General features: G+C 50.6%; 1 protein-coding gene across 1 annotated transcript in view; it reads left to right on the top strand.

Moving 5' to 3' along the window:
• Nucleotides 1-15,850, top strand: part of ncam2 (neural cell adhesion molecule 2) — a 1,376,879-nt gene that overhangs the window by 1,233,887 nt on the left and 127,142 nt on the right. The window contains exon 11 of the mRNA XM_038801391.1: nt 14,501-14,597. Coding sequence (XP_038657319.1) covers nt 14,501-14,597 — 97 coding nt within the window. The remainder of the gene's footprint in view (nt 1-14,500; nt 14,598-15,850) is intronic.

Below are 15,850 nucleotides of genomic sequence, written 5' to 3'. Positions count from 1 at the left end.
AGGAATCCCATGCAGGGTTAGAACAGAGAGGCAGTAGAGTTTCTAGAGATACGAAAAGGTGAGGTATAAAGGGAATTGAACACAAGAGTGCGAATTTCCAAATTGATGCATTGCTAAACTGGAACAACCCGGCACAGAGGTGTTGCAAGTGTTTCTGACTGTGTGTTTTAATTCACCATTAACAACAGCGCAAGACTGATGTACTTTTCTCGAGGTGAGAGAAAATTTACATTTGTAATATCCCAGGTCTGATTACCATATTACAAAAACAAAAAATTGAGGTACTGGAGAAAGTGGCAAATGGATGTATGAGAATGATACCAGAATTGAGAGGTTATACTTTTTAGGAATGGGTGACCATGCTGGGAAAAGGGAATGCTGAGGGGTGACTTTGTAAAGATCTTTCTGAAGTGATTTAATGGGAGAAATGCAAAGAAATAGTTCCTCTTATGGACAAGTCCAAAACTAGAGTCATAAATATAAGACAGTTACTAATAAATCCAAGAGGGAATTCAGGACAAATTTCACTACTCAAGGTCCACGCTGCTGCCGCAGGAGTAGTTGAGGTGAATATTTTAGATGCATTTAAAAGGAAAGCTGGATAAATATATAATGGAGAAAGGAATAGAAGAGCATGCTGATTAAGTTGGATGAAGTAGGATGGGAGGAGGATGATGTGGACCATACATACGTATTAAAAAATGTATAAACTTGCAACAGGGATGGACAGATTAAATGTTTCCTCTTGCTGTGGGGGGGGGGGGGGGGGGGGGACGGTATTGAACAGGGAGTCACTGTCTCAGGATATGGGGTAGGCCATTTGGGACTGAGCTGAGGAGAAACTTCTTCACTCAGTGGGTTCTGAACCTGGGAATTATCAACCACAGAAGGCTCACTGAATAGGTTTAAGAAGGAATTAGATATATTTCTAGACTCAAAATGTCTCAAGTGGTGTGGGGATAGCACGGGAGCGTGATATTGAGATGCCAGTACAAAACTGCTCTCCAGACCCAGGTTACGTGTTCCCTTGCATCACAATGTGGGTGGTGCTGTCCCAAGTCCCATGTTACCCCTTCCTACGGACCACACATGAACAGTTCCCAACTCGGCCCCAAGCATTTTGGAAAAGGAATTTTTAACCTGTATTGGACAATTTTAGGGTTAAAAGCCTGGGGTTAGAGTGTGTTTGACTACAGTAGTCATGTTTTCTGGGAAGAATTCTGATTTGCAGGACCAGGGTCCTTTTAACATCCAGAAGGCATGGGAGCACAAGTGGATAGCACTGTGGCTTCACAGCGCCAAGGGCCCAGGTTCGATTCCCCGCTGGGTCACTGTCTGTGCGGAGACTGCACATTCTCCCCGTGTCTGCGTGGGTTTCCTCCGGGTGCTCCAGTTTCATCCCACAGTCCAAAGATGTGCAAATTAGGTGGATTGGCCACGATAAATTGCCCATAGTGTCCGCAAAAGGTTAGGTGGGGTTACTGGATTATTGGGATGGGGTGGAGGTGTGGGCTTAAGTGGGTCGGTGCAGAATCGATGGGCCAAATGGCCTCCTTCTGCACTGTGTGCTCTAAAAAAAAAAGTGAAATTGACAAAGGAATGGGCGACACAGTAGTACAGTGATTAGTTTGTTGCTTCACAGCTCAGGGTCCCAGTTTCGATTCTTGGCTTGGGTCATTGTGTGGAGTCTGCACGTTCTGCCCATGTCTGCATGGGTTTCCTCCGGGTGCTCTGGTTTCCTGGTTTTGAAATATGTGCAAGTTAGGTGGATTGGCCGTGCTAAATTGCCCTTAGTGTCCACAAAAGGTTAGGTGGGGTTCCTGGATTATGGGGATAGGGTGGATGGGGATAGAGGCTTAATTAAGGTGCTCTTCCCAAAGTCCGATGCAGACTTAATGGGCCGAATGGCCTCCTTCTGCATTGTAAATTCTATGATTCTACGATAGAAGGTCAGCCATGGTCATGTTGAATAGCGGAGCAGGCTAGAAGGGTGAAAGACCTACTCCTGTCCTATTTTCTATGGTTCTAAGTTTCAAAATAGCTCAGTGGAGCAGCTAGCATGTCTTGGTGCTGTAACGTCTAGACAATCCTAGTGGCATCTGCAGGCAGATCAATGAGATATGTCCAAACTATTGTATGTATTTGCGTGCATTTGGTAGAGATTCTGAGTCTTCTGCAGTTTACCAGTAATTGTTTATTAGCTGTGAGTGACTGTGTACATATATACAATATAAGGGCTCTGCTCGGAGCTGTCACACACAACTCTGTCCAGTACAAAACTGCTCTCGAGACCCAGGTCATGTGTTCCCTTGCATCGCAATGTGAGTGGTGCTGTACCCAGCCCCATGTTAACTCTCACTATGGCAAACCTTTATACTACATAAACAACAGTGCAAAAATAATTTGGTGATTTTGACTATCAGAAGATAAGTTGAAGTAAAGTTCGTGCACCCAGTTAAAGGAGAGAAAATGTTTTAGAATGGATCTCGGACAGCTTCCTAGATCAGTCCATTTTTAATTGGTGGGATAAATAACTGGAGTGAGAGTACAAGAGAAATTAGGAAATAGTGATAGCAATATGTGGTGACTTGTGGTGATTGACCTTTTAAGGGAAACACAGCAGTGTAAGGGTCATCTGGCTTGGGGGACCAATTGGGACTCAGAGTGGTTAATCAATTCAGAGAGTGGAGCCTCTCTTCGGCAAGAAACATGTCGGGAGATAGATGCAGCCATGCGGCTGTTGTTCAGTTCTTCTTGTTAATAAATCCTTTTGTGTTCCTAATGAAATCTGTGAAAATGCAGCATTACATCTGGTGATGGGGATAAAATTACCATGACACTGCCCCGGCCCAACACCTGTGAGCATCCTCTTTTTTAATCAAAGTCTGAAAAAAGAAGTACTCACCAGAATACCTCTTTGGGTGAATAGACCCATTTGAGATACTGAGATATTGCCAGACCCTGAGTAATGTAGAATCAGAAAATATGGACAGTTCTAAGATGCATGGGCAACAGAGAGACCATGACAAGATCCCTGGGTCATAATCCACAAGAAAAGTGAGCGAAATGCAGAAACGTACCTCCACTTACATTGTAGACCAGGAGGGGTTCCAGGAGGCTCCATGCATTGGAAAGGCTGACAGACAGACACAAAGCAAACCTAAATTGACCAGCACAGTCAAAAGTTTAGAAAGAAATGCACAGAAAAAAACCCAAGAGAAAATAACCCTGCGAGGCAAGAGCTGTGGCTTTAAGTTTAAAATGAAATGGAACTTAAATTTAAAAAAACATTGCTGCAATGTATCTATCAAGAAAAGAGAATGCCGAAAGTAGTGTTTTAAGTTTTTCTTTTTAAAAAAGCCCCAAATGAGCTGCTGTGAGGTGTCCTGAAGTACGGGAAGATCAAGGAACTAAATTTGTCAAGCTCCTGGGGCGAAATTCTCCCCTACCTGGCGGGGTGGGGGGTCCTGGTGTAGCGGAGTGGCGCCAACCACTCTGGCATCGGGCCTCCCCAAAGGTGCGGAATCTTCCGCACCTTTAGGGGCTAGGCCCGCGCCGGAGTGGCTCCCGCTCCGCCGACTGGCGCCAATGGCCTTTGGTGCTACGCCGATCGGTGTCGGGGCTGGCCAAAAGGCCTTCGCTGGTCGCCGTGAGTCCGCGCATGCGCCGGAGCGTCAGCGGCCAATGACATCACCACTGGTGCATGCGCTGTGGAGGGATTCTCTTCGCCTCCGCCATGGTGGAGGCCGTGACGGCAGCGGAAGAAAAAGTGTGCCCCCACGGCACAGGCCTGCCCGCCGATCGGAGGGCCCCGATCGCGGGCCAGGCCACCGTTGGGGCACCCCCCGGGGTCTGATCGCCCCGTGCCCCCCCCCCCCCCCCCCAGGATCCCGGGGGCCTGCTCGCGCCGCCTGCTCCCACCGGCACCAGAGGTGGTTTAAACCATGTTGGCAGGAGAGGACTGACAGCGGCAGGACTCGTGGGCCGGAGAATCGCCGAGGGGGGCCCCCCGATTGGCGTGGGGGGCACGCCGATCGGCAAGGCGCGATTCCTACTCCCGCCGATTCCCCGGGTGGCAGACATTTCCGGCCTCGGTGGGGGCGGGATTTACGCAAGCCCCAGGTGATTCCCCGACCCCCCCGGGTGTTTGGAGAATTCCGCCCCTGATGTGTACTATGTGAGCCGGCAGGAGTCCATGGCAGCAATTACTGCGCTGATGGGCTTCAAGTAAGTAGATAAATTCTTAACCTTTTAAACAAAAAAGGAAGTCACATGTTTTTTAGAAAAATAAAGGCGCCCACAGGACCATGACATCACCAGGTCTACAATTACGAGTGAAATAGACAAAATACTGTCACCTTCAGAGAAAAAGAAAACGGACTCTATGACCAGCCAAAAGAAGAAGCAAACTCCAGAGATCACGAAAATGACCTTCACTCAGAAAAAAGTCGAAACTTTAAAAGTTAAAAAAAGAGCAGCCAGGTTTCCGCCAAAACTCCAAAAGCGCAGGAAAAACACAGAGAGAGAAAACCAGAAATTGCTGTGACCAGAATGAAAAAAAAAAGATGATAGACATAAACCCCCAGAAGCTGTCTGGACCATTAAGCTGTCAATCACAGGTGAATGAAAGGTACTGCTCTGTAAAATTGAGTGGATGCTATTTCAAGCCTTATCAAGTATTGAGGGATTTCTATGAAAGCCCCACAACTTCAAAAAGCTGCAGTTTCAATGGCATGGGGCGAAGGCAGCAGATGTTAGGAAAGGAAAATGTTCCTGCGTTGTTTTTCACTGAAATGCTTGGACTCCTCGTCAGCTATCAGACGGAGCAGGTTAGGGTGAGGAGGCCACTTCAGCATTGGCAAACTTGGTCAGAATCATACGGTCGAACCGATGTCAAGGATGATCCTCAGGTTTCCCAGGGCTGTAAGGGGCAGTTGAAACATGAGACCCCATCCCAGAGGAGGGTCCCAGGGTCAAGCTCTCACCTGTAGCCCAAGCCCACACAGCACCCAGGATCCTTGTGAAACCACACACAGCCACTTGGCAGCGGCAGAGGGGTACATTAGCAGTAGGATAACCCCCTTGGCTATCCTCAGGGTTCATCACACCAGGCAATGGTGGAATTGCCAGCGTGTCAGTGCCATGGTACCAGGACGAAGTGCACCATTGGCAATGCCAAAGGGCAAGGACTGAAGGGTGGAAGCTGAAAGAAGGGGACTGAAGGGGTTGGGTCACCCTCATGACTGTGTGGTGTGGGTCAGGGTTACCTGTTATTCCTGTGGTGGGGGAGGATTCCCTCCTTGATGAGGGTTTGGGGGTGCATCCCTTGTCAGAGGGAGGGGGGTTGACATTTATACTGTGCGAGGGGAGGGGTCTGTGGCTGGATTTTGGGATTGGTGCGCCCTTTCCGATTAGAGGCCTGAGCTGGAGAGTGATGGGAATCTATCGCACTTCCTGCTTGCCTATGTTCTCATGTCCAATGACTGTGACTCGGACCTGGACGCCCTTCCCAGCACCAGCGTGGACCAGACCTGAGTCTCTGCTGTTGGGAGCACTTCAACTCAGGAACGGAGAATCTCAGCCTTTGTAGCAGTACAAGATTGCCGAAAGGATCACACTAATGGAAAAGCACAAAGAACCAACATGAATACACAGTCGACGAACACAATGCTGAATTGAAATCCTGGAAAGAGAAGAAACTTTATCACATGACCTAAGTGCCAGAAACAGAGTACCACGACCGCCCCTTAACAGGTGACAGACCGAGATTATGAAAGAACTGTCAAGATTTTGTTGTACTGTGATGATATGTGCCTGCATACATTATAATATAAGGAGCTTAGTACAGCAAGGGTTAACATGTGACTGCAGAGTGATTTATGTAGTCACAGAGAACAGTCCAGAACTGAACTCAATAAGTAGCACGCGTGTCTGGAACAATGGACCATCTTTGCAACCGTACATAGTTATGACTACCAATAAAAGTGTTTATGTTTGAACACGCAAACCTCAAGATCTTATCAATGAACCATCACCACCGCAACAATAACAAAAACATATTGGGGGCGATTCTCCGTGCCCAGCTCCAGGCCGAAGAATTGGAGCAACCACGCCACGATGCCCCGATGTCAGCGCGTGATTCTCTGAGGTGCGGAGAATCTGTGCCATTTGCGCTGGCGCGTTGGGCGCGACGCCGGGCGTGGGCCGCTGGAATCAGCGGGGCCGCCGGTTCTCCGGCCCGAATGGGCCCAGCGGCCGCTCCGACACGACAGAGTCCCACCGACGCAGTTCACCCCTGGTTGCTGCCGGCGGGAACTCTGCGGGAGCGGCCTGTGGGGATGGGGGGGTTCTCCTTCACTGGGGTGGGCCTCCGAAGGGGTCTGGCCCGTGATCAGGGCTCACCGATCAGCGGGCTCGCCTCTTCCCCCCCCCCCAGGCCTACTTTCCGCCGCGGCCGGCCTCTGAACACCGACCCCATGTTGGGGCCAGGGCCGGCGTGCGTAAGACGTTCCCCACGCATGCGCAGGATGGTGCGGCCCAACTGCACATGCGCAGGATTGAGCTGCCCCAACTGCGCATGCGCTGATTGGCGTGGCGCCCTTTTGGCACCGTGAACGATGGCTGGAGCGGCGAGAACTGCTCCATCGCCGAGCCCAGGCCATGTTCGCGCCGTCGTGAAAGACGACGGCATTCACGACAGCGCAAACACTTGGCCGCCATATCGGAGAATCGGCCCCATTAAGCTCATAAGATGACATGGTGCCAAATACAGAAGGACCCGTTCTAAATAAAGCAGGTAGAAAGTCAGCAAACACATCAATGGAACAGCCCTAGGCCTGTCTCCTCGGGGGATGGAGCATACAATAAGAATATTTCCATCTAGTGACATGGCTTTCATCTAAATATATAGTTCAGTGGATAAACCGTGAAATTAAAATTCAACTGAAACTTAAAATCAATATAACATAGGAGCTGAATACCTTTGGGGCGGGAATGGGGTGGAGACTATTTTTATCAATTCTCTATCTTTTCTGTGTTGCTCGAAGATTCCCGAGACTTCCTCAGAGAGACATCTGCGATAGATACTAGGCCAGGGCAACTAGCCATGGGGGGTGGGGGGGGGAGGGGGGGGGGGGGGGGGTGAACAAAGAAAAGACCAGCACAGGAACAGGCCTTTCGGCCCTCCAAGCCTCTGCTGACCATGCTGCCTGTCTAAACTAAAATCTTCTACACTTCCTGGGTCCGTATCTCTCTATTCCCATCCTATTCATATATTTGTCAAGATGCCCCTTAAATGTCACTATCGTCCCTGCTTCCACCACCTCCTCCGGCAGCGAGTTCCAGGCACCCACTACCCTCTGTGTAAAAAACTTGCCTCGTACATGTCCTTTAAACCTTTCCCCTTGCACCTTAAACCTATTCCCCCTAGTAATTGACCCCTCTACCCTGGGGAAAAGCCTCTGACTATCCACTCTGTCCATGCCCCTCATAATTTTGGAGACCTCTATCAGGTTGCCCCTCAACCTCCATCGTTCCAGTGAGAACAAACAAAGTTTATTCAACCTCTCATCATAGCTAACGCCCTCCATACCAGGCAACATCCTGGTAAATCTCTTCTGCACCCTCTCTAAAGCCTCCCCATCCTTCTGGTAGTGTGGCGAGCAGAATTGAACACTATACTCCAAGTGTGGCCTAACTAAGGTTCTATACAGCTGCAACATGACTTGCATATTCTTATACTCAGTGCCCCGGCCAATGAAGACAAGCATGCCGTATGCCTTCTTGACCAACTTCTCCACTCGCATTGCTACTTTCAGTGACCTGTGGACCTGTACACCTTGATCTCTCTGGCTGTCAATACTCTTGAAGGTTCTACCATTCACTGTATATTCCCTACCTCCCTACCTGTATTAGACCTTCGAAAATGCACTACCTCACATTTGTCCGGACTAAACTCCATCTGCCATCTCTCCGCCCAAGTCTCGAAACGATCTGCAGGTGTCCCTGCCTCAGTCTTTTTTAGTACAGTGGAAAGGCATGGGTGCCCGAAGGAGTGAATGATTGGAGGCATTCAAGCCTGGGGCGACATTTATGTTACCCCTTCTCCTGCAACACCCTGCCCCCTGTCCCTGATCGCTCTATTTCCTCCTGCAAGGCTCTGCCAGGGAGGGTTGGGCGAGGGGGTGGGGGATGAGGTGAGGGTGCAGGTGATAAAATGTTACCATTATCTGCAATCAATTGACCCACCAAATTCAGGCAGGCCGAGGCACAGACTAGTGTATTCAACACCCGAGCGGAGGGAGGTGGAATACTGGGTTCACATACACCAAACCATTCTCACCGCAACACTTTCATCTTGCTCCTTTTAAAGCACTTATCCAATTCCTTTTCAAATGATATTATAATATTTACCTCAATGGCACCATGTGGTGAATTATTCCATATTCTAACAATATGATGTATTTAAGGGGAAGCTGGACCATTACCTGAGGCAGGAAGGAATGGAAGGATTTTCTTTGACAAAGAATCATCCAGGCAACATGAGCTCTCTTCCCGCTCCATAGATGCTGTCAGACCTGCTGACATTGTCCAGTGTTTTCTGTTTTTGTTGCAGAAGGATATTCAGATCTAGCTTTATTGGAACGTGTACCGAGGTACAGTGCAAAGTATTGTTCTGTGTACAATCGCGGAGCGGGTCGCCATCATACTCTGCCCCATGGACTGGATTCGCTGATACTATCGGCCCAGCGACAACACCTTGTGGTGCATCTGAGGGAGGGCTCGGAGGGGGGTGGGGGTGCTGCAGTGGGGGATGGGGTGTGGGGGTGGGTGGGTTGCGTGGGTGGAACGAGGCGGCTGAGCTGCCGGTAGCCAGGTCCCCCCAGTTGGTGAACCTGGAGGTGCTCAAGTTGTCATGTGCGCAGCAGTCCTGGTCAGAGTACAGGAGGGAGGTAGAGAACCTAGTGGAATGGTGCAGCAACAACAATCTCTCCCTCAATGCCAGCAAAACTAAAGAGCTAGTCATTGACTTCAGGAAGCAAAGTACTGTACACAGCCCTGTCAGCATCAACGGGGCCGAGGTGGAGATGGTTAGAAGTTTCAAATTCCTGGGGGTGCACATCACCAAATATCTGTCCTGGTCCACCCACATCGACGCTACCACCAAGAAAGCACAGCAGCTCCTATACTTCCTCAGGAAACTAAGGAAATTCAGTATGTCCACATTAACTCTGACCAACTTTTACAGAAGCATTATAGAAAGCATCCTATCTGGCTGCATCGCAGCCTGGTATGGCAACTGCTCGGCCCAGGACCGCAAGAAACTTCAGAGAGTCGTGAATACCGCCCAGTCCATCACACGAACCTGCCTCCCATCCATTGACTCCATCTACACCTCCCGCTGCCTGGAGAAAGTGGGCAGCATAATCAAAGACCCCTCCCACCCTGCTTATTCACTCTCTTCCAACTTCTTCCATCTGGCAGGAGATACAAAAGTCTGAGAACACGCACAAACATGATCAAAAACAGCTTCTTCCCCGCTGTTACCAGACTCCTAAACAACCATCTTATGGACTGATCTCATTAACGTAACTCCCCTGTATGCTTCACCCGATGCCAGTGTTTATGTATTTACATTGCATACCTTTTGTTTCCCTATTATGTATTTTCTTTTCTTTTCATGTACTTGATGATGTGTTGAGCTGCTCGCAGAAAAATACTTTTCAATGCACTCGGTACATGTGACAATAAACAAAATCCAAATCCAACACGACATGTGGCTTCCTGTTCCTGTCTGGGACTCATGTCCTGTCCATCCTGCCTTCCTCCGCATCCTCCTCATCCGGCGAGGCATGCCACTCCTCCTCCTCCTCCTCCAGCACGTCGCCCCTCTGCAGTGCGATGTTGTGGAGGATGAAGCATGCTGCCGCGATGCGTGAGACCCTTGGAGGGCCCCTCCAGACCGGTCCAGACACATGAACAGTGCCTTCAGCACACTGATGAATCGGCCAGAGGCCTCCAGATAAGCAACCCCAACCGTGATTGCAGTAGATAGCCCCTGCCATCCAGGAACCAGCTCTTCCCCGGGGGGGTGTACCTCAACACTGTGGGCCATCTATGAGTGTGCCAGGACAAAGGCATCACGCCCGCTGCCCGGGTATCGGGTGCAGGTATGCATGATGAGCAGCCAGTGGTCGCGCACCAACTGCACATTCAGGGAGTGGAATCTCTTCCGATTGATGAAGGGCACCCCCTCATATGCCAGTGTATGTAAGGGGGCGTGCATCACGTTGATCACCCCCTGGACCCAGGGCATGCTAGCAATGGCAGCGAATCTCAACGCCCAGGCAACCTGTCCACATCCAGGCAGACATGCCATCCGTTACAGTGCAGATGCACCTGTGTATGGAGGTCAGGGAGATCCCAGACAGGTCCCTGCTCGGCGCCTAGAAAGACCCGGGGCATAAAGGTCACCTTAACAGCCACTGGGAGTGGGTGTCCTTCCTCAAATCCCCACAGTTCCAGATGTGCCATGAACCGACACAGATGACGTACCGTCTCCCTGCCCCAATCGGTGACATCCCCAGTCCGGCAGGTCCTTGTACACTGGTGGTGCCGATATACACGAGGCCGGATGTGACGCCTTCTTCTCACCTCCTTCCCGTCGACCTACTAGGTGGCCGGCTCTCCATTATCACCAGCTGGGTCCTGCTCCACTGGGACAGGCTCCTGTTTTGCAGGGTTCTGCCCAATCAGCTCCTACTCGTGCTGCCTCAGTGCATCTGCCAGGGCTGCGGCAGACAGGTAGATGCCAACCACACCCCCTTGTACACCAAAATCCATTTTTTTGCAGAGGCAAAGGGGTAGACATGTTAGTGTGGTGAGTACTCCCATGCCCAACCAGGTCTAATGGGCTACACACTGCAGCCCAGGCTCTGCATGACCCCTCTCCCCTCCTGATCCTAACCGCACCCCCCCTCCCTGGCCGTTCGCCCCAACATGCTCCATACCGGGTCCCTGGCCTTGTCGGCACCTATCACCAGGGCACCTCCTGCCCTGCCACCCGTCCCTGCCAGCGTTAAGCTCTGTGGCCCCGAGAGTGATGTCATGGTTGTATTGTAATTCACCGACTGACCACTAGGAGTCTCATTAGTAGAGAAGTGATTGTTGGAATCAGGTGACCTCAGATTGACTAGAGAGTAGGGAGAGACGTTGCTTGCGCATGGTCATACTATTATTCATATGTTGTTTTGTATATAGTTGACCCACAGTTAATAATAAATTGTTCATAGCTTTAGCTACACATGTCCTTGTAATATAAATCAGGCCATCTGACAAGAACATTCAATCCCCTGTCCTGTGCCCTCCTGTGGGGTCTATCATGGGTGCCATCCTCAGGTGGACCACGTACTATACCACTAGCCATGTGCCATCTGGATGAGGGAGGGGGTCACCACGTGTCACCTACCAGTTCCATGACTGGTGGCAGGCATGCAGGCAGGGACCACGGACGGGGCTGAGTGAGGGGGTAGGCACCAATGGGCCCATAGCTGTAGTGCGCCATGGGTCCTCTGTGTGATGCATTCGTTGTGTCTGGGAACAGGATGGATGGGACCGGGGGTGCATTGAGCAGGCGGGGCTTGGTGACGGCCAGTGTGCCAGCAGGGTGGGCAAGCTGATGGTGCCTCTGGTGGGGCATCCACCCTCGTGAGGATGGCAAGGGCCATGGCTGCCTGTGTCTGCTATTGGGGTTCCAGAGAGCACCGCTGCCCCCCCCCCCCAAACCCAGCTCTGATGGCCTCCGCTCAGCACAATCATGGATCACAGTGGGCAGCCAGTGTGGTGCAGAGCCAGATGACTGCCATGCAGGCCACGACAATAGCAGCACATACCTGGCCATCCTGCTCCCGGGGAGATGTACCCCAAACCCACAGCCTGCCACCCCCCCCCCCCCCCACTGCCTCCCCCCACCCCCTCTCTCGGCTTTGACAGATGTCGCCCAGCCAGCAGCATAACTGGCATCCCACAGTTGCACCTTTGGAAACATGTCTTGATTCCCCTCTCATCCTCAGAATCCACAGGGCCCACCGCCCGTTTACAAATGCCGCTAGTGAACCATGCCAGTGTCTCCTCCGCCTGATGGAGGCGGAGCATCATGGGAGGCTGGAGACTACCAGGTCGGGCCTGTTGATGATATGTCATGGTCGTTACTGTACGAATTGCATGCCCATGCTGTGCGTGGCGAGGAACGCATCCAGGCCACCATTGAGGCGCTGGAGCATGGCGTTCCATTGGGCGCCTGGCGACGACCTTGATTTTCGGCTGACGCCCGACTCTCTGCCCAAACTTCATTCGCGATTCTGACGTAACTGGACAGACAATCCGCCCGTAGGATTCTTAACTGGCTTGACAGGATAAATGCTGAGAGGATGTTTCCCTCATGGGAGAGTCTAGGGCCAGAGGGCATAGTCTCAGAATAAAGGGGTGCCAATTTAAGATTGAGAGGAGGAGAAATCTCTTCACTCAGAATGTGGTGAGTCTTTGGAAATCCTTGCCACAGAGACCTGTGGGGTAGACTCCCTGTGCATGTTTGAGGCTGAGGTTGATAGATTCTCGATCAGTCAAGGAATCAGGGATTTCAGGGAAAGGGCAATGTGTGGAATGTCGGATCAGCCATGATCCTATTGAGTGGCTGAGCAGGTTGGAGGGGCCGAATGGCCTACTCCTGTTGCTATTTCTTATTGTCTTATGGCCTTGCTTCTTCCTACAGATTAGCATACTGATGCTTATTGGCCAGGACTAAATATGGTCAACAAGAGGGTGTGCACACGGAACCTCACTGGAAGTGAACTTCAATGAGCTGTATCTTGCTCTCGTGGGTCATTTAGCAGCACACACTATTAGACATTTTACTGAAGCCTTCAGCTCAAAAGTCCTTTTATGTTGTCATTTCTGAAAATAATAAACTGGCACTGATGTGGCGAGGGGTGGCACGGTGGCCCGGTGGTTAGCACTGCTGCCTCAACGCGCCAGGGAAGCGGGTTCGAATCCGACCTTGGATGACTGTCTGTGTGGAGTTTGCAAGTTCTCCCCGTGTCTGCGTGGGTTTCCTCCAGGTGCTCCGGTTTCCTCCCACAGTCCAAAGATGTGCAGGTTAGGTGGATTGGCCATGATAAATTGCCCCTTGGTGTCCAGGGATGTGCAGGGTAAGGGGGGGGGGTTATGGAAATAGGACGAGGGAGTGGGCTTAGGTAGGGTTCTCTTTTAAAGGGACAGTGAAGACTCGATGGGCTGTACTGTAGGGATTCTATGATGTTTTGGTTCGATGGCAGTTTGGGAACCAGGAAAAATGCGTGAATGGAAGGACCAACAATGAGTCTCCTTCACCAATGAGATATAAGGATCGACACAGAAAGAGGAGAGGAATAGAGTAGAAAGGTGAATTAGAATAAAATCAGATACAGAAAGGGAAATAAGAAGGAGAGGCAAGAAAGGTTGGTTTGGGAGCCATGATCTAAAGGAGAATAAGATTTTTAAAATATATACTTTTATAATTTTTAACAATAATTCATCACCCTGAGGTAATAAGTTTCCACAGGAGGACTTGTTACCCTTTTGTCCGAGGCAAGTCTTAAACAATTGTTACATTGCTAAAGGGGTACATACGTTCTTAATTACAGGACATAGCTTTCCAAGCCAAGTTTCTCTCTGTGGTAGTCCTTCCTTTAATAGGAGGACACCAGCTACAGAGTACATCCTGTGGTAAGATGGTGTCTTTTAACATGGGGAAGCTGTTGTGCATCAGTTACCACATGGTTCTGGCTGGCCAGGAGATTCTCCCACTCTCACTGCTTGCCGTGGGTGTACATGTGTCTGAGAAAGAAGGATTGGGTTGACATTCAACCTGCTTGGCCATGTTGTGAACGAACCTTCCGTGGCCATGGCGTCCTGGAGTGGGACTGGAGCCCAGAGCTTGTGGCTCAGAGGTTGGGATGCTGTCACTGCGTCAGAAGACCCCCTCCCCCCCCCCCCCCCCCCCCCCACCACTTTGCTGAGTGTAATGGACAATTAATATGCAAATCCAGCAGGTTTTAAAAAATAACTGGGAGGCTTATGGCAAAATATTGTTTGTGCAAAAGTAACGGGCGGAGTGACACAAATCCATTTGTAACTCATGTCGTGTCTTTTCAACCTCTGGGCAATTTGTATCGTAGTGCCAATGTGGGTCATTAACATCATTATTTTTCCAGCATGATCCAACCTTGCGAGTTTAGATGAGCAGACTGACAGGAAATTAAAGAGGAAATTGGGAGCTCGATAATTGGGCGTTGTAGACATGAACATTTTAATGTTACATTTTAAATTATGGTCATCCATGGCTTATACATCATGATGGCAGAGGCAGGAAGAAAGCTCATTTTTATTGATGGACCAGTTCTGTCAATCCAACAAGCCATCGGAAAGAATAATAATTCTCTGATTTCTGTTTCTCTGCTTGAAGATTACTCCGGCTGTGGATAGCGACTTTGGCAGCTACAACTGTACAGCCAGTAACCGGATAGGAACCAGATCCCAGGAGTTCACCCTCGTCCAAGCTGGTAAGCAAATCCGTTAGGCGTAATCATTCATGTTCTGTTTAGCAAATATTGATGTTAATAATAGGTGCTGATGAAAAACGTGCATTAAAGCCATGGATAAACATTTTGAAAGATGCAATCGTGTCAGAACGAGTTAACGATGTCCCTGTGTTGCAATTATTCCTGCATTTTCATCATTAAGGCATTGTGAGGTTTTTAAAAATTCTTTCACGGGATATGGGCATCACTAGGTCGCCTAACATTATAATCGCCCGTCCTTAATTCCCTATTTGCCTTTGAGAATGTGGTAATGAGTCTCTTTCTTGAACCGGAGGGACTGAATGTTTAATGTGGTGGATGGGAGATCAATCAAACAGACTGCTTTGTGTTCTGGATGGTGTTGAGCTTCTTGAGTGTTGTTGGAGCTGCACTCATCCAGTCAAGTGGAGAATATTCAATCACACTCCTGACTTGTGACTTGCAGATGGTGGACAGGGTTTGGGGAGTCAGGAGGTGAGTTACTCTCCGTGGGATTCCCAGGGCGCGATTCTCCGCCCCCACGCCGGGTGGGAGAATAGCGGGAGGGCCTCCCGACATTTTAAACGCCCTCCCGCTATTCTCCCCCCCCCCCACGCCCGACCCACGCCACGAATCGCAGCTCGCCGTTTTTTACGGCGAGCGGCGATTCTCCGAGGCCGATGGGCCGAGCGGCCGGGCTTTCAGGCCCGTTTCAACACGGCAGCAAACACACCTGCTCGCTGCCGTCGTGAAACGGGCGGCAGATGCCCGTTTGGGCCATCTGGGGGCCCAATTGGCACGGCAGTACCACGCACTCTTTTCCCTCCTCCGCCCCGCAAGATCAAGCCGCCACGTCTTGCGGGGCGGCTGAAGGAAAAGACGCCAACTGCGCATGCGTGGGTTGGCGTTGTCCAACCTGCGCATACGTGGCCGACATCATCGGCCGTGTCAGCCGGCGTGGCGATTGACGTGCGGCCTTGACGACAGTCGTCAAGGCTGCGCCGCCGTGACACATGGGGCCGCGCTCCTAGCCCCGCCCGGGGGGGAGAATCGGCATTTGCGGAGAATCTGGCCCCCAGCCTCTGACCTGATCCTGCAGCTACAGTATTGGTATGGCTAGTCCAGATCAGTTTCTGGTGAATGGTAATCCCCACGATGTTGATAGGAAATTGACATAATTATAGATGTACACTCCCTAACCCTCTCAGATCCTTCTTAAGTCTACCTCTCTTTTTTGACCAACTGTGCTGAAGTCT

The sequence above is a fragment of the Scyliorhinus canicula genome, chromosome 7, assembly GCF_902713615.1.
Source record: "Scyliorhinus canicula chromosome 7, sScyCan1.1, whole genome shotgun sequence".
Lineage (NCBI taxonomy): Eukaryota > Metazoa > Chordata > Chondrichthyes > Carcharhiniformes > Scyliorhinidae > Scyliorhinus > Scyliorhinus canicula.
The sequence above is the reverse complement of the archived record's forward strand: the minus strand, read 5'-3'. Positions and strand labels throughout refer to the sequence as shown.